Raw genomic sequence first — 23,417 nt, forward strand, 5'->3', positions numbered from 1 at the left:
CCGTGTATCCTATGCTGCCATGCTAAGGAAAACGCCGTATAAACACTCAAGAGTTGCCAAATCTCCGGTTAAAGTATTATTTTTGAGGAAAGTTATGAGTTGGCAACTTTGCCGCATTCTACAGCATAAAATACGCAAGCTGATGATTTTAGTTTTTTAACAATTCTGAAGGGGAGCGCTTCAGTGACGCTGTACTGCATGAGAAAATTGCATATCTACCCCTAAAATTACAAAAATAGTGAAGTTTTCTCTTCGAAATCGTCAGTTTGAAGATATTGGCGGTACTGTTCGTTAGCTGTCGATATGTGACTTGTTTCTCTTCGAAAAAATATAATAGGAGCAGAGATTTTAAAATACCGCAAAACAGCAGATACGTGGTTTCACACTTTGACCATCGATGTGATGATTTGCGTCGAATGACGTAATAAAGTTATAGCAGCGTCAAATGAATGGAATGCTACAATTTCAGCATGAGTCGTTGATCGTAAAGAAGTGCACATTAGAGTGGTTCACGGCTAAAACAAGGATACGCTTCCAGTGGCGTGGCGTGAATGGTCGATCATCGATATTTCTCCATTTGAAGCTGTGGTAAAGAATCGATTATGAAGGTGTTCGCTGCGACCATCCTGTTTAACGATCCTTTTCCATAGGTTTGATAGACAGATCAATCGATAGATCGCACAACACTCCACACCACTGACTCTTTCGCTTGGTGCTGTCCTGATATTCAGCAATAAAATAATTAGCAAATGAGAGATATGGCAGAGGATTAGTGATTCAGGTCAGCTGGAGATAAGTTTCTGACAATTCGTTGAAAAGATGCTTACACGAACGTGAACTGTATTTGTCCGACTAGAGGGCCTTCAGATGAAGACTGAAATTATTGTTCAGTTCGGCGATAAAACCAACTTGAGGTCAGAAAAATGTATTTTTAGGCGTTGATACAAAACGCCCTCCAATGTTTTCACGAATATCTGGTACTCCTCAATAATTAAATGGACTGCATTTTGCGATAGGAGTGACAATTTCTAGCTCGGTTGAGAAACAACGTATGTATTGTTAGTTTTCCAATACATATAAGAGTTCTTTTACAGACGACTCGGAAATTGTGGTTGTAAGTTGCAAAATGTAGTCCAAATAAACTCCTCGCAACTTTTTTCAGTGGATGGTCACGAATGAATGTCTTGTTTCGAAAACTACCTACCTAACTGAGAAAAAAGAAAATGCAGTTTTATCGCGGAAAAATGGTTTTTAAGGTCACGCACAATTTTTATTACGTTACATTTGAGAGGTAGGTGCAATTTCGCTTGGTTCAAAAGTGTCCAACTCAAAGGTTTTAATGAAGGGTTCATTTTTTACCATTGAATAAGGACCTTAAATTTTCACATTTTTTGTTACGAGGCTCTTCTTGGGGACTAAATAAGTAAATAATATGCGCCGAAATCATGTTCTTCTCACCAAACATTTTTGGGTAAATACAGTTTTTTCCTCGTTTTCTGGACATTCTTATGGAGACAAGCGATTCAGTAGGGGCAAGATTTCACATTTTATGCAAAATGCGGCAACGTAATGTCTAGTTGGTTTCAGGATAGAGTGACTCCCCCACCAAGTCAAGTTGTTGGTTAAACATGTGTTGCCCTTAAATTTTGAGGACAGGGCGTTGCCTAGCCCCTTTACTTGGAAATCGTCGAACCGACGCGACGAACAAGGGATGGCGGAGAAGGGGGAGGCCAAAAAAAACATACTTCGAAGTTTTGACTCCGTTGCTCCCAAGATTTTTTTTTGCCTCATCCTCACTTCAATAAAGATCCCTTCGCCGCAGAGGGGAACGTCTTAAGCGCCGGATCAATTATTCTTCCGGTTGTTTTCTCAGAAAAAAAATATTATTTCTAAAGAAGTTAAACTATCTTTCTCCTTAAACGAGTAGCGATTATAGCGGATTTTTAATTCTTTCTTTCCAGTGGATCATTGACGTAGCTCTGCTAAAGATTTCTTAACCACTGCGAGGAACCGTTCATACATTACGTCATGTTTAAATTTGGAGTAACGGGAGATTTTGGTGAAATTCCCCTTGCAATTGTAGATATGCCAGATTGATAAAAATACATTATTAGAAATAGTATTCCGGCAAAATGTGTTGTTCGGAACGTCAAACTCGTTCTAGAAAGCAAATAAAGATGACTTATTAACAATTCTTTCCTGACATTCGTCTTTTTCCCTGACATTTCCAGATTTTCCCTGACTTTTTAAAATTTCTTGACACTTCCCGGTTGTCCCTGACTGTGGCAACCCTCGTGCATACACTGATTCTATCCGATTCAGTTCCGTCCAAAAGTAGATTTCCTAAAATATTTCACCAACCAATTGCGGTGAACGCACGGGTCGTAAGACGGGATGTTGGAGTTTTTTAGCCAACATGCGTACAAAGTTCAGCTTAAAGCTGAAATCTCATTACAGAGGGAAACAGCTCACACACAAGCACAATTTTCCCTACACAAAGATATATGCTGTTTGGAGCATCACTAGAGCTTGTGTAAACTTTTTCCCTCTGTAATGAGATTTCAGCTTTAAGCTGAACTTTTTACGCACGTTGGCTAAAAAACTCCAACATCCCGTAAAATAGTTCAATTTCGCGATTACTTGTGGGTGGATGTTTGTCTTCAGGGGAGGGGGTAAGGCCAAAGTACCAGGGGTTTAAAATACATCCTTGGAATGTCAGCTTCGTCTGAAACTATTTTTTACCTTCCGTTTTCGTGTGTGTCAATCAAACGAGAGGTGGAACGAATTCGAAACGACTTTCGGCTTAAAATGCGAGGAAACTGCACGTTTAGGGGGGAGACTCATGTCTAACAAATCACGGGGCAAATCAGGAGCATTTCGCTCCCACTTAAAAAATGAATAACTACACATGCGCGCCACTCTCACTTCGAGGGTGTCTGGAGTAATAGAGCGTGGCGCAATGTTGTCAGTTTCCCTTTTTGATAATTATCTCGGAGTTTCAACCTAAGGTAATACCAATGGAGATATTGCATGTGTGAGGAATTTGCGATTTGACTGATGATTCTTATGTAAAAGTTCGCGGGAAACACGATGGTGCCACTGGTTTTTTCTGAAATCAACTCCCAAGCTCAAAAAAGCTCTCAAGTTGAGACCAACATAGAGGGAATATCCCGCACGCTATCCTGAGAGTCCACGTCTACATCAAGACAAACTCTCCATTCAAAAATAGGGAGCAAATACATTAGCAGGGTTGCCGTGTTTTCAGTTTTAGAGTCCCCAAATAAAGTGGCAGCCCTGTCAATGTATTTGCTCCCTATCTTTGTATGGAGAGTTTTTCTTGATGTAGACGTGAACTCTGAGGATATAGCGTGGGATATCCCCTCCATTTTGGCCTCGACTTGAGAGCTTTTTTCTGAGCTTGGAAGTTAATTTCAGAGAAAACCAGTGGCGCATCATCGTCTTTTTCGCGAGCTTTCACATAAGAATCAACAGTCAAATCGTAAATTCCTCACACATGCAACATCTCCATTTAAACCATCGAAACATTCTATGTCCATGTCACATGCCCTCATTCATTATTTACCACGAATAAAAGCGTCGGAGGTGCCAAGGATTTTCGCGAGAGGATCAAAAAAGCTGGTCTCTTTCGCAGAAATGCATCAGGATGCGTCAACTTTATTTATTCTTCGTCACTATGAAAAATAGAACAAATATACGTATTCCTTCCACGTCGGCAATCGCACGCTTCCTAGACTAGCGACGTTCCCATAATGGAAAGTAATTGTCACACATATTCACGTTAAAACTTTGTCGGTCGGAACTCTCGCTCGATGAAGGAAATACACACATTGAGTGATAAGATATTCCTTTCAATAGAAATTGCTCTATGGGGTAAACAATAATTAGAGATTCGACTACGGAAGATACATTACATTCTTGTTAGATGTAGACGAAGCGATAAAGACGGTGCAAATAACCGAAGTGGTGGAGTAACGGTAGGTATAGATAATTTTCGTGGATTCCGCTGTTCAGGAAAATAATACGAAAGTAAAGAATCATATGAAAATTCAATCATTAAGACACTCCGTTTTTTTGCATTTATTCCTCAATCTCGGCTCCAACTTTTGTCTAGCTTTGGAACGCGAATTCTGGAATATTTCGTCCTGGTTTGAGAGAAATTCCACAGTGTTCTATGTTTATGTCGTGTTTTTGTGAACATACATATTATATTACACTTACACAATTTTGCACACACACACACAAAATAAATAAATAAATAAATAGCATCAGATCCCTGTATATTTTTACAGTATGTTCCTCTTCAGCCACTGGCTTGCCAATTTTTTGTGAAATCCTTTCGACTGGTCGCTTTGAGTTACTTAATAAACAATAAAATTATGTTTCCCAGACGGGACAAAATTTCAAAAATCTCAATGAAATTGTAAAAAATTAAGAAAAAATTCTGGGTCAGAGTCAAATTATCCAATCTGTGTGGAACCAGTGTGGAACTGAAAACTTATTATGGTAGGATAGGGGCACAGAAAGGGAACCCCTCGAGGAGATTTCTGGGGGCACGAAAATATACCTCACCAAGTTCAAGGGGTTTAAGGACTCTCCCAGCTCCAAAAAGCATTCTGGAGAGTCTTCCCGGGGAGTTCGAAAAATTAAGTCGCCTCCGGAACAATTTTGAGGTATTCTTACCGAAAAACTTATTGAAATGCACTTTGAGAAATAATACATACACATGCCTCGCATTTATTTACCAAATTTGCTCACATTTTTGGGAAGGACCCAATTACGACTTTAAGGGAGGCCTGCGGGGTGATTATTGAAATTGTTAGACAAAGCGCAAGACAAAGAAAGCAAGGAAAAATGAGGCGATCCTATTGGTGGATGCAGGTGGTTGCGATTGACAAAAGAGTTAAGGAATAGACTGGCTACCGGCAACCCACCACGAGGGACCCTACAGTTACTGCATCATTTTCCCCCTTAGTCTATGAGAACCACTCGTTTCGACCAAAAGGATCACTCCATTTTCCCTTTGTCTTCTTTGTCTATCGCTTTGTCTATCAAGTGCAATAATCAGCCCGCAGGTCTCCCTCTAGTTCCGCCCACGCAGTCCTCTTTCTTATCTACCGACAGTTCCTGTTTTCGCAGGCGTGACGTAAAGGGTAGATTCTGACAAAATAAGGCTTTCTTGAGAAACCTCAAAATTCGCAAATTTTCTTTGCCCTCAAAACTTGTCGAATGTCGTCAGATAAGGCAACAGTGGTGACAGCACTTTGCTACGAGTAGAAGCGCCATACTGCCGTGCTAAGGAAAAACGCCGAATGAACATTCGAAAGTTGCCAAATTTCCTTTAATAAAATGTGTATTTTTGAGTAAAATTACGAATATTTTTCCTTGAAATTTTCAGGAACTTTAGATAAAAATACGAATAAAATTCTCTGAAAAATTGGAAGAAAAATACTCTCAAATTTACCAGGGAATTCATGTTTTCTTAAAGACAATTTGGCAACGCCTGAAGGTTCATACGGCGTTTTTCCTTAGCACGGTAGCGTACCAGGACCATCTGTGAGGACCTACCGCGCGACCCTACTGCTCTAAACTGATCCATGGATGTCACCCTCGTCTCGCCGGGCTGAGATCCAGATCCAGAAAATATGATTTATGAACTGCAAATGACTCGGAGAGCGGGTGGGGGAGCTCTTCACTGCGCACTGAAGAAAAACGCTGTAAAACATCAGGTGTTGCCAAATTTCCCCCCGAAATATTTATTTTTGGGGAGGGTTGTGAATATTTTCTCTTCAAGTGTGCGGATACTTCGGGTGGGATCGCACGAAAAATCTCAGCAAACCCGGAAGAAAAACGTTTACAGGGTACCATGGAAATTTGTATTAATCAAAGGAAATTCGGCAATGGCTGAAGGCACATACGATGTTCTTCCTCAGCACAACACACTGAGAAAAAAACTACGTGCGTGGGACCCGAAGTTTAGGTCATATGGATCTCTGAAGTTTTCAGATTGAGCATCTGAACACTTTCAGATTGAGCATCTGAACACTTAAGATCTAGCTGTCGAGGTTCGGATCACACATCTGAAACTTCAGTTCTTACATCTAAAGTACTTCAGATGTGAGAACCGAAGTTTTTCGGATGTGAGAACCGAAGTTCTTCGGATGTGAAAACCGAAGTACTTCAGACGTAAACTGAAATTTCAGATGTGTGATCCAAACCTCAACAGCTGGACCTTGAGTGTTCGAATGCTCAATCCGAAAACTTCAGAGATCCATATGACCTAAACTTCGGGTCCCACGCACGAAGTTTTTTTCTCCGTGCAGAGTGAGACAATACGTCGATTCCTGCACGAAAGAACGCCACTTCATTCCAAGGTTGCAAAATTGACTCAAATAATTCAATTTTTCACAAGAATAAACCTGCCTAATTTCCGTCGAAAATCTGTCTGAAGGTACTTTTTAGCAATGATGGGATTCTAAATCTTCCTTCCCTCCAGGTTCCTAAGCTACTGCTGGCAGGATTCTCCCGATGAAAACCATGAGCAATACCTAATGGCGAGTGGGGCTTATGACCACAGGAGCACGACACCTGACTCCAGAGCAGAAACTGAAGAAACTGTATCCAATCGAACCTTTCAATGAAATAGGAAAAGTCTTCACTTAAGAGAGTAATGAGCTTTTTTTTTTTTTCCTAAGTACAAAAATATTCCTATGAAAGAAGCTGGGAATATTAAGTACACACTACGTACACAAAAAATAAGAGGGGAAACAGACGTAAGAATCAAGTCTAACAATTCGATAAATTGTGGTCAAGAAAATTTAAACGCGAGAAACCAATAAAAATATCCAAATCAAAAATGCAATCGCGTAAGTTCAGCGTAGATACCTATCCGAGCACCCCTGAGAAAAACATGAGAAACGGACTTTGGTTCAAGAAACTCATTTATTGATGAAAAACTCGAGTAAATCAACGTAAGTAAAACAAATACATTTTTTTTAAAAAAATCCATAAAATCAAAAAATTTATATTAGCTACTAATGACGGTATTCAGCAAGAACTGAAGGTATAAAATTAAGAAAATATCAACAAATTTTACTTTCGAAACCATAGTATAGCGATTCGGGCACAAGAACGGAAAAAGGAGCGAATCTTGGAAAAAAAGCTTAATTAGGCGCCATAAGGTTAAAAATGCAAAATACGGTAATCTTCTCTGAAAAATACACGAAAAATAGATCCAAAAAAAGTAAAAAAATTAATGATAAAATTCTAACGGCGAAATTTTAGCGTAGTGATCCAAGCACAGGTGAGGTACATCGCACGAACCCTGATACACTAAATTCTTGTCGGCACAATTAATGACAATTTTTTTTAAAAATAATATGACCAAAAAACAAGACCAAAAAACAAAACCAAAAAATATTAAAAGTAATTTTCACCCCGGAATTTTAACGTAGAGATCTAGGCACTATAGTGATAACAGCATAAAGCACGAGTATTGGTACACTAAATTTTTCTGAACACCTGGAGTGAGTTTTTTTTTTTCTGAAAAAAAAAAAACTGAACATAAGACAAATCCATAAACAAGGGAGAAGAAACCAAAAAGTTCCATGGAATTTTAACCGCGGGATTGCAACAGAGTGATCTGGGCACCAGTAATAACGGTAGGAAACATGAATCTTGGAACATTAACTTCTTTTAAGCATCTAAGGAAATTTTTTTTCCAGCAAAAAACAAACCAAAAAAGGAGAAGAAACCAAAAAGTTTCATAGAATGTTAACCGTGGAATTCCGACGTGGTGATCTGGCTTTAGTGATAACAGGATAAAACACAAATCTGGGTATATTTAACTCTTCTAACCATCTAAGATCTCAGGTGAGATTTTATTGAAAAATCGAGGCATAAAACCAAACTCCCCAAAAAATGGGGAAAACCAAAAGGTTTCATAGAATTTAAACCGCGAATTCTCATAACCAGTGATAACAGTATGAAACACGAATCTTGGCGCATTTAATTCCTCTAAGCACCTAAGGTGAGATTCAATTGAAAAAATCAAGGCATAAAAAAAAACCCAAAAAAGGGGGAAAACCAAAAAGTTTCCTAGAATTTAAACCGCGAATTGTCATAACCACGCTGGCGTGATAACAGCATGAAACACGAATCTTGGTACACTTAACTCTTCCAAGCATCTGAGGTGAGATTTTATTTAAAAAAATCACGGCATAAAACAAAACCCCCAAAAATGAAGAAAAAAAAAAAAAAAAAAAAAAAAAAAAAAAACCAAAAAGTTTCATAGAATTTAAACCGCGAATTCTCATAACCATGCGAGGGTGATAACAGTATGGAACACGAATCTTGGCACACTTCAGTCTTCTAAGCACCTAAGGTGAGATTTTATTGAAAAAATCAAGACATAAAAAAAAAAAAAAAAAAAAAAAAAAAAAAAGAGGGAAAACCAAAAAGTTTCATAGAATTTAAACCGCGAATTCTCATAACCAGTGATAACAGTATGAAACACGAATCTTGATACAATTGACTCTTCTAAGCCCCTGAAGTGACATTTTCTTGAAAAAATCACGACATAAAACAAAAGCCAAAAAAGTGGCGAAAAAGTGGAAAAAACCAAAAAGTCTCAAAGAATTTAAACCGCGAATTCTCATAACCATGCGAGCGCCGGCGACACAGCCACGCGACCTTGTCCCCGGAGCCCCCGGCCGGAACTGGGCGGCCCGGGATTGGCACAGGTGCGAAAACGGTATGAAAAATTGGTGCAACTCACCGAAGCTGACGGCTGAGATCCATGGTCCGAAGAGCGTCCGGGGTTCTATCTCGCGGTTCCCATAACGCTTGCGCGGCGCGCACCAGAGACAACGATCAACAGCGGCACGAAACCAACTGAGCCTCCTCTCCGGACGGGGGTTGCTCCAACCTCGGATCCTCGCTCCAGGAGTTGCTGGACATGGGCGGAAATTTGCGCCTCGGCCGGAGGGCGTTCCGACGATCCCATAACCAAGAACCGCCTAAGTCCAATGCTGAGCTTCGGGATATCCGTGGTTTCTGCTCGGCTCTGGCGAAGGTCGCTCGGCTCATTCCGATCCGAGGTGCTTTTGTTTTTTCGTTTTTTTGTTTATCGGCAAGGGACCCGGCCCTTTGGTCTTACGATTCCTGGCATTCCTCGAACTCCGGGCCGGGTCCGCTCCACCCCCGCGTCAACCGGACCCCCGGTGACGTCAGCGGGGACGGGGCCGCGGAGTTGCCTCGCCGGTAGCTGCTTCTTCGGGGCTCCTGGGGCGATTGGAAGATCGAGTCCAGCCTGGGGAAACAAAGAACGAATGTGTGAGTCGGCGATTAGGGAAAGGATTTACACTGAGCATGAAGAATTACGCCGGATTCGTACGCTGTTTGTCGCATGATTTGAAAATGCGTATTATCTCCGAAATATTAAAAGTAAAAAAAAAAAATTATAAAAAAAAAATGATGAAATTTCTACTTTTTTTCTTTCATTTTGATGACAATACTTCCTCTACTCGCAAGAGGAGCGAGAAATTAAACATTTTAAAATGCTAATTCAGGTTATCTACTAGAATTTAATTTTGGATTTTCCAGATTTTTTTCAGATTTTCCCTGAAATTTTAGACGAGATTTCCTGATTTGTTGAGCGTACGAAGTGGAACTAGTTGTATTTAAAAAACAATGACATAGATCGAATTTTTGAAAATTTCTTGAATTTTCTGACCAATATCCGATTTTCCTGTTATTTTCCTGAGATCGTCGAGTTTTTTTAAATTTTCCGGTTTTTAATGAAGATAGACACTCTGTAATTATTATGAGGGAAGGCTAGTGAATTTTAGGACATTCTGAATGCCGTGATTTATTTTTTAGGACTTCAAAATAATTGTTCTTATTTTTAGGAAAGAGGAAGAAAGAAACTTAGATGCATTAACTCTTACATGTTGGTTTAGCTGCACACCAAATCCTCTCACTAAAAAGAAATTGCAGACAAACTTACATATTTCAACTCTTTTGGGAGTTGGTTGTAACAGACGTGTACGCAAAAAAAAAAAAAAAAAAAAAAAAAAAAAAAAAAAAAAAAACCCATAAATTACTCACCTGGGCAGATACATATGTAAACACTTACGCATTTATAAGTAGCGGATAAATTAGCGAACTAATAAAATATCTATACTAACACATAGGCACGATTTGTTCGCCGATACTTTTTTCCTTTTCTTAACCGAAAGCAAATACACTGTTGTTAGTGCATACTATGAATTTTGGGACGCATAAAAATTGTTTCACTTTTAATTCAAGGAAAACAAAAAGATTGAAATACTCCCTCGGACACGTCTTTCTTCTTCTCTTCCTGAACTGAGAGAGTCACATCTTGACGCATTGAAATGATACAACTATTTTAACTTACTGTTGCGATATGGTATCAACCAAAAATGAAGGCGAATTATAAGTAAAAGCAAAAATTAACGATCTATTATAACCTTCTTGTGTTACAGAGGTAATAAGAAAAAGCTGTGATTCAGCATTTCGTTTTTCTCATTTACAATCAGCATTGACTTGGTTTGTGGCAAGAGTGAGAGATCTCTTAAATTGAAATTCACAGCTAAGGCAAAATTTAACGGTAAAATTAAGGCTTATAAAGCTGTTCTTGTTAATTGATTGAAGAATTATTTAATTAATTTTTATTTGGACGGATTTAATCACGATCGGCCTAACTGATTACACGATTTCCTGTCACGTTTTATTTTTTTGACAGTGAACTAAACAACACGATGCATTTAAACGTTCTGCAAATTTTTCCTAGATTAAGAAGGATGCTTTGAAAAAATTTCGAGGCAGAATTATGCTTGGTTTTCTATTCAAACGATAAAACGCAAGAGAAGATTGGGCGACGTTTGGTGAAGTTAGGCTCATTCTAGTTAAAGCCTATCTAATCATACAATTTAATAAATAAATATTTCGTCGCAAAATTATGCTGGGACAATCCATTGACTTAATAAATGTGTTTTTGTTGAAGATGTATGGAATAAAGTAGGAAACCAAACAAATCTTTAAAACTTAAGAAAATCTTTAAAAAAATAAAAAAAAATCTTTCAAAAAATTAAAAAAAAATTATAAAAATCTAAAAAAAAACTCTAAAAAACGGCAATCTTGAAAAAACTCTTAAAAAGATCTCTAAAAAATAAAAATCATAAAAAATTTCTAAAAAAAATAAAAATCTTTTAAAAAAATCCTTGAAAAAAATAAAAATACTAAAAAAGTCCTTAAAAAAATAAAAATCCTAAAAAATAAAAATATTAAAAAAATCTCTATAAAATCAAAAAAATCTTTAAAAAAAAATAAAAAATGAGAATAATAAAATAATTGGTTTTAAAAAAAATCGCTTTTCGGTACGATGTGTCCACACTGTGAGGACACTGGACACCAGCGCGGCGGCGACCGCAGCCTCCGACGAGCGGACCCGGATTTTCGCGGGTCTCTCGCACCTAAACGGCGAGTATCACTCACTTGTTCCATCTTTGTGCTCCCTCCTTTCTTCGGCCATTCGCGCCTATAAGTGCTCCATTGTGTTCTTTCATCCCCGCGCGGCTAGTAGCGCCCACCGCACAGTGGATCGAGTCGACAGGACATGAAATTTTTGACAAAAATTGTAAATTTTGATGTTTATTTCGTCACATTTCGAATTTTAAACTAGAAGAACATTTCAAGAGGAGACCAATGGAACCCACTTTTAAACCCTCAAAGTTTTGTACGAACGGAGTTATGAGCGTTAAGAGTTTCAAAATGTTGTCCAAACGCTCCCATAGACTCGATCCACGAGTCGATAGGACATGACATTTTTGACAAAAATCGTACATTTTGATGTTTATTTCGTCACATTTCGAAGTTATAGGGGTGTATCTATAAGAAAATTCCAAGAGGAGACCAATGGAACCACTTTTAAACCCTCAAAGTTTTGTATGAACGGAGTTATGAGCGTTAAGAGTTTCAACATTTTGTCCAACCTCTCTTACTGACTCGATCCACTGTGCGCCGCCCTGCCCAGGGCATTTGTCATAGTTAAGTACCCTCTGGAAACACGTGTTTGGATGCTTATCCGTGTTTGTTTTGTAGTTTTGTCACTGAAAACCCCTATTGCCGAATCGAACGCGCGGTAACAAGGAGGAGGGGGTGGGGTCGTTAGTAAAATTTACGGATCGTTGAGAATCCAATCGGTGCGCTTGAGCATCAATGTCAACATTTTGAGGGTCTCAAGGGCCGTAAATTACGACGAAATGACCTCTTTTACACATTCTTCCTCCAGGTAGGTTAGTGAGTATAGGTGTGAAAGTATTTGAAAGGATTTTTTTTTTTATGTGCGAGTGCCCTTCTTGAAGACAAAACTGGGGCAAAAAATCTGACGGATAAGGCTCGCAGCTACACGTTCGAATGGTGGAAGCGGCCTCAATTAATGACGTCACCGACAGTGGCGTGGCGTGCTTTGCGATCTATCGATATTTCCCCATTTGAAGCAGTGGTAAATAATCGATTATTAAGGTGTTCGGTGCGAACACCCTGTTTATCGATACTTTTCCATAGGTTTAAATGGCATAACAATCGATATATCGCAAAGCACGCCACGCCACTGGTCACCGATTACATCGATTTGGACGATCGGATAACAAGTAGGACTGCCACTATGCCGTGCTAGGGAAGAACGCCGTGCGAAAATTTGAGAGTTGTAAAATTTCCTTCGATAAAATGTTTATTTTTGAGGAAAGTCATAAATCTTTTTCCTTGAAATTTTCAGGAGCTTCAGGTGAAATTGCGAACACAATTATCCAAAAAATTGAAATAAAATATCCATAAGTTTATCACGGTATTCGTGTATTATCAAAGGAAATTTGGCAACGCCTGAAGGCTCATAAGGCGCTTTTCCTTAGCACGGAAGTATACTATCTCGGTTTCAGGTCGAAGAATTATTCTTGATCAGTTTGTCACTGAGGTCACTCGAGGGGAATTTGCTTTATAATGGAGCGCAAAAAATAAATACATAAAAAAATATACTTAACAAATGAAAACACTCATTCAAGATAACAAATATGAACAAATCTAGAGGAAATAAAAATTTCACTGAGGTCAGGAGAAAATAGGGGTTTGGATGGCTGAAGGATCAAAATAATTTGTTCCTGGGGTGTCTTCGAAACTCCACTTCGAATTGTTCATAATTCTTTAGAATACCGGAAATGGCATTTTTAACATCGTGGCTTGGGCTGTCGTATTTCAAATTCTCTAACTCGCTTCTTGGGATCTGAAATGGGAGGGTAGAAAATATGGACCGTAAGAGAATGGAACAAAAAATAATGAGGACCGGTAAACAAATAATTAAAGAACTGGGCATAGCATATTCATTCAGGCATAATATTTTAATGACGCATTTCAAAATTAAGAAGCAAAGAGAATGACCACACCTCGAAAATATTGCTCAAGCGTCTCTTTATTTATCCGCTGTGATAAATTGAAGCAGTTGTTGACTTAACTGAGGAATTTTCAAAATGTCATAAGTTAAGGACTCAGGGTGGGGGTTCCCCCCCCCCAAACAAAAATTAGATAGTTGCCGTAGAGGACACTTAACTGACACGGGACCTCGTCATGACGTTAAAAACCGTAAACATCTGAATTTATCGTTTAAAACGCTCGCATAAAAAACAAAAAAAACATAACAAACGCTCACATAAGTGCATAAGCAACCACGCGACAGCTGTTGAAATAGTTATCACCGGAAACTTCAAGCGCTAGTTGTCGTGGGTACTTATTTTTCAAGCCCGCCTTCGAATCTGCAAAGATAACTATTTTGACACGGCTGTCGTATGGTTGCATATCCGTCAAATATGAAGGCGATTTTAGCCCGTAGAATCATCGCACTATTTGGACATTAGTTTTCGATTTCTAAAAATTATGTTAAACTCACTGTTTGTATAAGAGACTGATAGCACGTGACATCACCGATGTTCGGGTTAAGGCGAGGATTGTGAGAAGGGATATCATCAACGAATGCTCGTTTGTGTTGGTCTTCATGGCCGCTCCAAGAATTTGTAGATTTGACGTAAAATATTCCTTCATGGATTTGACACCATCCTCATAAAAACTTAGATTGTGTAGGAGTAGGAGTATAGTTCTGTCCGAAGGAAAAGGAAACGGAAAAAAAAAAAAATGATTTATGGAGGGTTGCAGCGTAATGGCACAAATAAAAATACCTGTTTTTGTCGGTTTAAAAGGTATTTGATGGAAAATTCGATTTTCTGAAAAATTGGTGGGTGATGGAAAAAGCTAAGGTCATTTAGGGCGCCAGAGGAGCAATAAAGATACAATACTTAGCCCAATTAAACACCTGAGTAAAATAATTCCCCGTCCTTTCATACTTAAAACAAACGGATTAGTGTTAAACTTTGAGATATGGGGATATAGACATTCTTGGCTATCTTGGTTTGATTTATTTAATTTGACTGGAAAAACCTCCATTAGGCACGGTAATCTCCATGGCAGGGGTCCAGCAATTTTCAAACAAGACATGATACCCTTCTAAAACAGGCTCGGCCGAGACGGAAAAAATGATTCATGTGAAAAACTTTTTCGACAGAACTGATTAGATGTAAGTAAGAATTTTTTTCGTGTTTTCGTAATATAATGTAATAAATAGAGCCAAACATATGATGCCTAAACTGATGCGTGATATTTTTGCCTCATTTCTAAACTTTAAAAGACATTAGCAGAAATTCTGATAGAATTTTCCGTGAGAGTGAAATTCGCGAAACATTTCCCGGAAAATTCGTGTGTTTTTCGATTTCCCTGATTTCCCTGACATTTCCCCACCCCCAAAAATTCCCTGAAATTTCCCGGGGCTCCCCGCTTTACCCATCGCTTGACACCCTGTATAGGTGCTCTAGGTAAAACTCCTCAACTTTTCAAGAACATGACAGTCACCCATGTAATAGGTACAATTACCAAGCAAATTTAAATGCTTACGATCTAAGATTATCTCCGGCCTTCAAGTAAATGGTGGGTAGAGCTTCTAGAATTGGGCCGATGAAAGTCCCTGCTCCGATGAAGGTGGAAGTGAGCGTGAAACAGCCTTCTTTTACAGTCACTAGATTTGCGATGATTCCAAGCAGGGAAGATATGAACAATAACTCACGGGAACCTTCCTCTGGGAAGGAGTCGGGACAAGATGCAATGAAAGTATTCAGCGTCGTTGCCGCCAAGTGTAGCAGTTCTTTCGTCTTCTCCTTTTAAAAATAAAATGAGAACGTTTGATTTCAGTGGTACTTGTCACGTAAAAAATACTCAACCCCCCCCCCCCCCCAATAATTAAAAAAATTTGTCTCGTTCTTTTCAGAGTTATTCACCCGTAGAATCCAACAAACATCTAGTTTTCAACAGAGTTGCCTCAAACTTTGGAGAAAGAAATTCCTTGACATTTCCTGATTTCTCTGACATATTTGAGTGAATTCCCCGACAATTGAAGATACGCCAGATGGTTGAAAAGACATAATTTAAAGTAGTTTTAGGGTAAATTCGGTTATTCAAAACACAAAACCCGTTCAAACCCATTCTACAAAGCGTATAAAGGAGCATGGACAATTTTTCCTGACACTTTCATCATTTTCCCTGACATTTCCAGGTTTTCCCTGAGTTTGCGAAATTCCCTGACAATTCCCGGACTGTGGCACCCCTGAAAACTAAGGTTTACATAAAGACGGAGAAAAGAGCTATGCAGGCAGAAACTTTTAAAAAAAACTTATTTCAAGAACTCGTGGTTTAAATTATTGAAGTACGTTCTTTTTAAAAAAAAATTGTCGTATTTTTTTGGGAAGGAAAAAAATGTTGGTTCTTTTCGATTAATCGTCTAAAAATGTCAAAAATATTAGACTCGTATCTTTAATGCCTCTCATTTGAGAACTCAAAAATTTTACGCACAGTTTAGAATGACAGATTTATTTATATAAACTTTAAGGAATTTTCGGAATTTTCAGGAAAAAAAACCATTTTAGGGTCTTCAGAATAAAATAGTGTTTTTATAAAAAAAAAAAATGCAATAAGGTAAGTAAGATTATCTATTAAAAAAGGAAAACTGCCAGATTTTACTTCACTTTCTACTTCCGAAAAGCAATTTTTCAAAGCTCGCTCTATATGTAAAATAATATCCATGAAAAAAGCTTTACCGTTCGGGAAAGTAGTTCGATAGTCTCGGGCAAACTTGTACATTTCCAGAGAAGTGTTCCCATTACGTCTCCTAGCGATACGCAGTAGGAACTTTGTTGGGTCAGTCGCTCTAAATAACTTTCTTTCTCACTTCTCAGTGACTGATTGGTTTTTTCCAGCATCGACTGCTTTTTCTGCAAATCTGTCGCTACTTTTTGGCAGCCGCGCACTGCCTTTTCACTTGTTCTAGCTCTCGCTTTGTCGCAGCTAATTCGCTCCGGACGGTTGTAAGCTCTTCTTGATCTTTTCGTTGCATTTGTTGAAAGTTCAGGGCTATTTCGAGCTCTTCCCTGGTCGCAGATAGTTCATTCTGAACACTGGTTAGCTCTCTCTGAGTCTGGGCTTGCTCGAGGAGCAAGGCTTCGTTTTCTAGAATAAAACAAAGGAGGAAAACGAAAAAAAATGAATAACCCATTCCTCCGGGGAGAGAAAGAGGTCATCTAGGGTGGCTAGCAAAATTTCATTCCCTGACTTTTCCCTGACTTCTTCTAATGAAATCCTCTGACTTTTTTACAATGACATAAGGACATTTAATTCATGTGATCGAAGAGGTTGGCACACCAGCACGATCAGCTGGCCCGTCGCGGACCCGATTTTTACGGGTGCACTACTTTTCCGCACCCTTTTTCCCATTTTTCATTTCCGCACAGTTGTTTTGAAAATCCATTTCCGCACACTCCGTTTTCGCGCGATGAACGATTTGGCAACACAGCTGTACGTCTGAACTGATTCTGAAGCTTGGTTGATCTAAAAGTCAGGTCGGTTCGTAGTGGCGCAAAATGCAAAAAACGCCCACAAATACAGAAGCTCCACGATAACATAACTGACGTCACATACTTTTACCTATCAGGAAGACTAAAAACGCTCGATTTTCTCCGAGAAGTTGTTGATCTGAAGCATAAGAAACCTACTGAATCTGACGCCAACGATGGAGCCTTTGTGGATTCGGACAAAGAAAAATGAAGTTTCCGTGAGTACCTCTTTTATTTCCCATGTATGTTTTTCTCGTTTTATTTTATTTCCTTTATTATCATTACATCTCAAGTTTTTATAGTCGTCCAGTGTTGCTGTTTAAATCATGATTAAATTCAAAGTGTGCGGAGATGATTTTTCGGTGGAAGTGTGCTGAAATGAAAAAAAAGGCAAAAGTGTGCGGAAACGTCGCGCGTCCATTCTTACGTGGACCCCGACTCCACCAAAAATTCCCTGACCGTCGATGGAATTCCCTAACTTCCCTGGTAAAAATTGGCAGTAGAATCTGTGTTCCAAAATACCATAGGCCCACGGCCGGCTGTAAGATTTCTAATAGCTTCTATAGCCGGCTACACAATTTCTTATAGCCTTTTATAGCCGATGGCGATTAAGCAACTCACAGCTAGGCGATAAAGTGTATGCTAAACGTCACTAATTACGGGGGCTAGGACTTAGTGAGTTTTCGGACCACTGCTCTCTTTTTGGGCCGTAGTATCTTGATTTATTTTGCGAGGAAAGCTTCGTACTTTCGATGGATGCCTGCCATTCCTAATATATTAGAGCGCCTTCAGTTTCGTATGATACTGTGCAATACCTCTGGTGTGAAACAGTTGCTTCAAGCGCCGTGGTACGCTGCAGCGCGGCACGGCGGGCGGGCAGCCAGCGCGAAACGCGCATTGGCGCCTACAAACCTAACAGGGATACTTCACACGTTGCGCAATGCGTGAAGTATCCCTGTTACGTTTGTAGGCGCCAGTGCGTCGCCGCTCCGCTTTGGGTTAGACTCTAATATTTAATCTGGCGGAGTCAGCGTTATTAAACTCATGATTTGGAAATGTTTGCACATAATGTATGGATTATTATCGTTTTAATTTATGAAAAAAAATATGTATTAAAGGAAAATATAACGTATGTTTTGTAAATATTAAGGTGTTTCCGTATCCGAACTTAATGATTTCCAAAGCACACGAATTTCTTCACAATTTCTTACAGCCTTTTATAATCGATGGCGAAAGAGCAACAGCCAGGCGATAAAGTGTAAAGCCCGGCTATAGGAACTACAGCCCGGCTGCATAATTTTTTATCGCTTCGTATAGCCCGGCCGTATGTATAATTTTCTCTGCATTCTACAGCCAGCTATATGATTTTCTGTAGCCTTCTTTTGCCGGCTATAAGAATTCCTATGGTATTTTGAAACGCAGCTTTTATCGCCAATTTTTACGAGGGATTTTCCCTGATTGTTCTCGCTTCTGTTGTACTACCTGACTTTTCTGGGTCGCTAGGCACCCTGTTATGGAAATGAATTGTGCGGAGAAAACATGTACGGTGAACAGACGAAATCAATGGACTGGGTGCCTGAGACCAGAGGAATGAAGAATAATATCCACCCACCAACCACCAACCGTGTCTAAAATTGATCTCATAATATTGATTTGTCATCATGTTTCCGTATGTGAAAAAATAGAAATCAAGGATTTCTTCTTTTTTTTTACTATTGAGTATCGCTGACTAAAGATGGCACCGCGTAGCGGTTAAAAGACGGAGCCTTCTCTGTGTCACTGTAGCACTATCTATCTGACGATCTATCTCCGAGTCATACCAAGCAGTTTAAGACCTAGCCTCACCGATGCACGTAGGGGCTGCTTATCTAGATTTTGAAGTGCACAAAAAACGCCTACAGGGATGATGAATATGCAACCCCACGACCGTCGTGTTTAAATAGTTATCGCTCCGGGTCTGTAGGGGTCGACTTGGCAAGTTACGCAAGAGGACTCACAGCAAGAGCATGGTCTCTGAGGTGAGTAGCATGAAACGTGAGAAAGAAATGAAAGATTGGAAATTTCAGCGGGATATTTCATATTGTTCAAGGGCTAGAGTATGCAACTCGCTTTCAAACACACCAAAATAGGAGAGAGTTACAATTTTTACATATTACGAAACATGAAGAGGAAGTGAGGAACCGACATTTTTCAATATCTTTCATAAATTTCGAAATTTCAAGATTTTATTTTTCATTAAAATTTGCCACCCTGTCTCTGAAGAAGGTTAACATCGAATGTGCAACATTCTCCTTCAACGATGACGATATGCAACTCCACGACCACCGCGTTTGGATAGTTATCGCTTGGGGTTTTGGGGTAGATTTAGCAATACGCTCGTCGATAAAATGGATTACATTTTGCAATAGAATCACTATCTCTGGCTCTCCTATAAAAGTTCATATCTGCATAGGGAAATCAATGGCATGTATATTGTTTCTAAAACGGGCCAGAAATAGTGGTTCCTCATTGCAAAATGTAATCAAAATGAAATGCCTCTCATCTGTAACACAAACGAGTGCAAACTCCATTTCAAGAATAACGGACTTTAAAAAATTATTCATGCAAAATACGCACCTTTCTGGACACTGAGTATGCGTGCCGCTAGAGAACATTGAATGAGGCCCTTCAATGTGTTTACATCGTCCTCTAGTTTGAGCAGTTTCTCTTCGTCGTTTTTGCGATAAGTTTCCAGGATGGAGTCTAGAAGATCAACAGTTTCCTGCGACCAAACGTCAGGACTGGCGCCTTCCTGTGGAATGAGTCAAGAAAAATATTGATCTGCAGCCATAAATCAATTTTAAATCATACAAATTTGAAAGAATATTTGCGATATAAGTCGTTCCTACGGCGCACTCTGGCGTTCTGCAATATCCCAACGCCACATACGCCTATCTCCCAAAGTATATCGGGCAACACGAATTTAGCGTGTAATTTTTTACTAAATACCAGGGCCGGATTAAGGGGGTGGCCACATGAGCCGCGGCCCATGGCGGCAAAATGTAGGGGGCGGCAAATTTTGCAATCTTTTTGAATGTAAGTATCAAAAGATGAGAGAAAACAATCTGATTCAGAAAATAAAGTAAAATCGAGAAAAGGCGACAAATTCTCTCACTTCCTGAGAGTGAAAGTATAGTAATTTCTAATTTTGTCGTCTTTCGGCGATACAAGAGATAACACCTTTAATTAGTCGAGTTAAGAGAGAAACCAAACACGGAATTTGGCCTGGAACGGAGGGGTGCGGCGGTCGGCATGAAACGCGTAGCGCCTACAAGACTGCATGAATACTTCACGCATTGCGCCAAACAGTGTGGTCAGCAGCGGTCGGCGTGAAACGCATAGCGCCTACAAGACTGCGTGAATACTTCACGCACTGCGCCAATACAGTGTGGTCGGGCAACGGCGGAAGTTAAAATTATTGACCACATTTATGATTGTTCTTTCATAATTTTTTCGTTCGTTTTTTATAAATGGAAGGCCTTGTCCAAACAGGGGTGGATTTACGGAACTGAACTTTCGTTAGTGTTGACAGGGCTTTCACAACAAATGTGCCCAACACGAGTAAACGCGAAAGTCCCTGGACGAGTCTACTGTCATCGAATTTTGGAAATAGGACCCACGTTTTTTATACAAGAGTAGACCAGAGAGCTTAAAAATAGGAGCAAAATTTGAAATTCCCGCCGATGGAAAATGGCGGGAATATCAAACTTAGCGGAACATTGACCTTAGCGCTAAATGTTGGGTCTGGTCTCTTAGGAGGGTAAGGTAAGTGAATGGGAGGTGTGCTTCTTTCCTATTGACTATCCAAAATCGACGAAACGCTCCGTTCCGTTCGTTCCGTTGTGTTTCAGTCTTGGCGTGAAGTTTGTAATAAATGCCGACTTTTTTATTCGATTCTTATTGGTCCAATCGCTCCCGGCCAGAGGGAGATTGGATAAATTAATGAGAGTCGGGTACAAAAATATTTTCATCCTTTTAGTCGTTCTTTTGTCGAGGCGGGCATAATAGAGCGCGAAGCGCCCTCTGACCCAAGTAGCATTTTTCGACGGAAAAATCGCGATTCGTTGCGATTTTGTCGGCGATAAAATCGCTAGGATCATCAACATCTGAGCGATTATCCTCGATCTTGTTGCAATAAAATCGCAAATTAATCGCGATATTATCGCAACAAAAATCGCGATATATGGCGATTTAATCTCGATTTTATCGACGAAAATTGATCACGATTTTATTGAACAAAAAATTGCTATGCATAGCGATTTAATCGCCATAAATCGCAATTTTTTATTCGATAATATTGCGATTAATTGCCACCGATATAATCGCGATACTCAACCGAAAAAATCGCTATTTATCGCGATCGCTGCTACTTGGGGAGGGTTGAGCCGCGTAGCGGCCAGGGGGCAAAACCTCTTGGTAGCTTCAAATAGGGAATATCGATAATCGATGAATCACTCGCCAGTCGCCACTGGTACACGACCTAACTTAACTATAGAGGAACAGTGACAGCGCCATTGAACGGTGGACCGTTTCGGTGACTCGATGAGCGAGCTCTTCCGATCGTGCCAGTGAACTTCAACGCCGGGCTCCGTGCAATCCCGATTTAAATAGGAATCCGAGTGCCGGGGTGGGGAGGGGTGGAGTAGGGGGAGAACAGATTTGTCTCGTATGATGAAACAGGGCCTTGCTCCGGGATACGAAGAAAAATCACCGTTGACACGACGTCGCTTCCCGGACGAAGAGACGTAGCTCCATTCCAAGGTTGCAAAATTGAGCACAACAATTGAAGTTTTAACAAGAATATACTTGAGTAATTTTGGTCCAAAATTTTTCCGATTTTTGGTCGAGATCGGAGGAAAATTCGATGACATTTCCGGTTAGAAATGTCCAAGATTCTCCTGGTGAGAATGCGATTTGCGGAAAGAAATTTGGCAACATTGAAATGCAGTTACGTTGATTCGTGAGGGAAACGACGTTGACTGACACTCGTGGACGGGAGGAGGAGGGGAAGGGTGGAGGGGAGAGAGAGAGAGAAAAAAGGGAAGGAACTGACAGGATGCAGCTCCCACTCACTTCTCGGATAGTCCATCCGGCACCGAAGTAGGTTATGAGCTGATAACAGCATGCCTTGTCCCGGACTTGGGGAAAAAATGAAATGAATCAAAATCATAGGGGGACCTCGATGTCAGATGGCTCCTGTTCCGTTTGCAAGAAGGATTATTTGCACGATACAGTATGTAGCAAAATATGAAAAGCACAGTGAGGAGGACATGGGTGGATCCAAAAGGGGTAGTCGTAGGTAGAGTACCTATATAGAGAGAGAATGGACATGTCGAAAATTTAGAGGTTAGGGAGCTCTTAGACCCCAAGAGGGTAGGCAATCTATGAATTCAAATTATCCAGAGTGATTTATGATCAAAATTGTTGAGAACTGTCGTTAGTAAAGCACGTATTTGACTTGGTTTTTGCATGAACTTACTCATTTTGCTTACTTATGAATTTTCTTGTCCATTTTCGTTTAATATTGGAGTCTAAAGATTGACAGTGACATTTTTCGTTTTCAAAGGTTACCTACCCTTTTGAGCCCTAAGAGCTACATATTTCGAGTTGTCCATACTCTCCCTTTACAGGTACTCTAGTCGTAGGGGGTGTAGTGTACCCTAGGGTACCTGTATACGGGAGAGTATTGCCATATCAATTAATCCTCTTACTACAGAAAAAGTGTGCCGCTCTCTGATTGGTCGGCTATCATGGAGCCCCAAAGTTGGCCCAATGTAAACGAACCCCAGCCCCTCCGCTCCTACTTTGGCCCAATGTAAACAAACGAGATGGCGAAAAACTTCTACGAAGTTCTACACGTGATTTTGGATGTGATAGAAATTTGTCTATGATCAACTTCTGGATTGAGTTCGGATCGACCTTTGATTAATATTTTTGCCGAAAATGAAGCTTTGAGTGTGATTATCATTCATTTCTCAGCCGATAATACGTGTTCCTCTGGTTCGGGTTTGGCCGGATTAAGGGGGTGGCCACATGGGCCGCGGCCCATGGCGGCAAATTTTGCAATCTTTTTGAATGTAGGTATCAAAAAATGAGAGAAAACAATCGGATTCAGAAAATAAAGTACAAACAAGAAAAGGCGACAAAATCTCTCATTTCCTGAGAGAAAAAGTATATAGTAATTTCTAATTTTGTCGTCTTTCGGCGATACAAGAGACAACACCTTTAATTAGTCGAGTTATGAGGGAAACCAAACACGCAATTTGACCTGAAACGGAGCGGCGCGGCAGTCGGCATGGAACACATAGCGCCTACAAGACTGCATGAATACTTCACGCAATGCGTCCGTCACACTGC

General features: G+C 39.9%; 1 protein-coding gene across 1 annotated transcript in view; it reads right to left on the reverse strand.

Annotated features, from left to right (window-relative positions):
- Window positions 1-16,379, reverse strand: part of LOC109037699 (papilin) — a 67,910-nt gene extending 51,531 nt beyond the window's left edge. Inside the window, 3 exon segments of the mRNA XM_019052487.2 lie at window positions 8,795-9,328; window positions 15,034-15,293; window positions 16,230-16,379. Coding sequence (XP_018908032.2) covers window positions 8,795-8,817 — 23 coding nt within the window. The 5' untranslated portion in view covers window positions 8,818-9,328; window positions 15,034-15,293; window positions 16,230-16,379.
- Window positions 16,380-23,417: the final 7,038 nt, after the last annotated feature.

The sequence above is a fragment of the Bemisia tabaci genome, chromosome 10, assembly GCF_918797505.1.
Source record: "Bemisia tabaci chromosome 10, PGI_BMITA_v3".
NCBI classification, from domain to species: Eukaryota; Metazoa; Arthropoda; class Insecta; order Hemiptera; family Aleyrodidae; genus Bemisia; species Bemisia tabaci.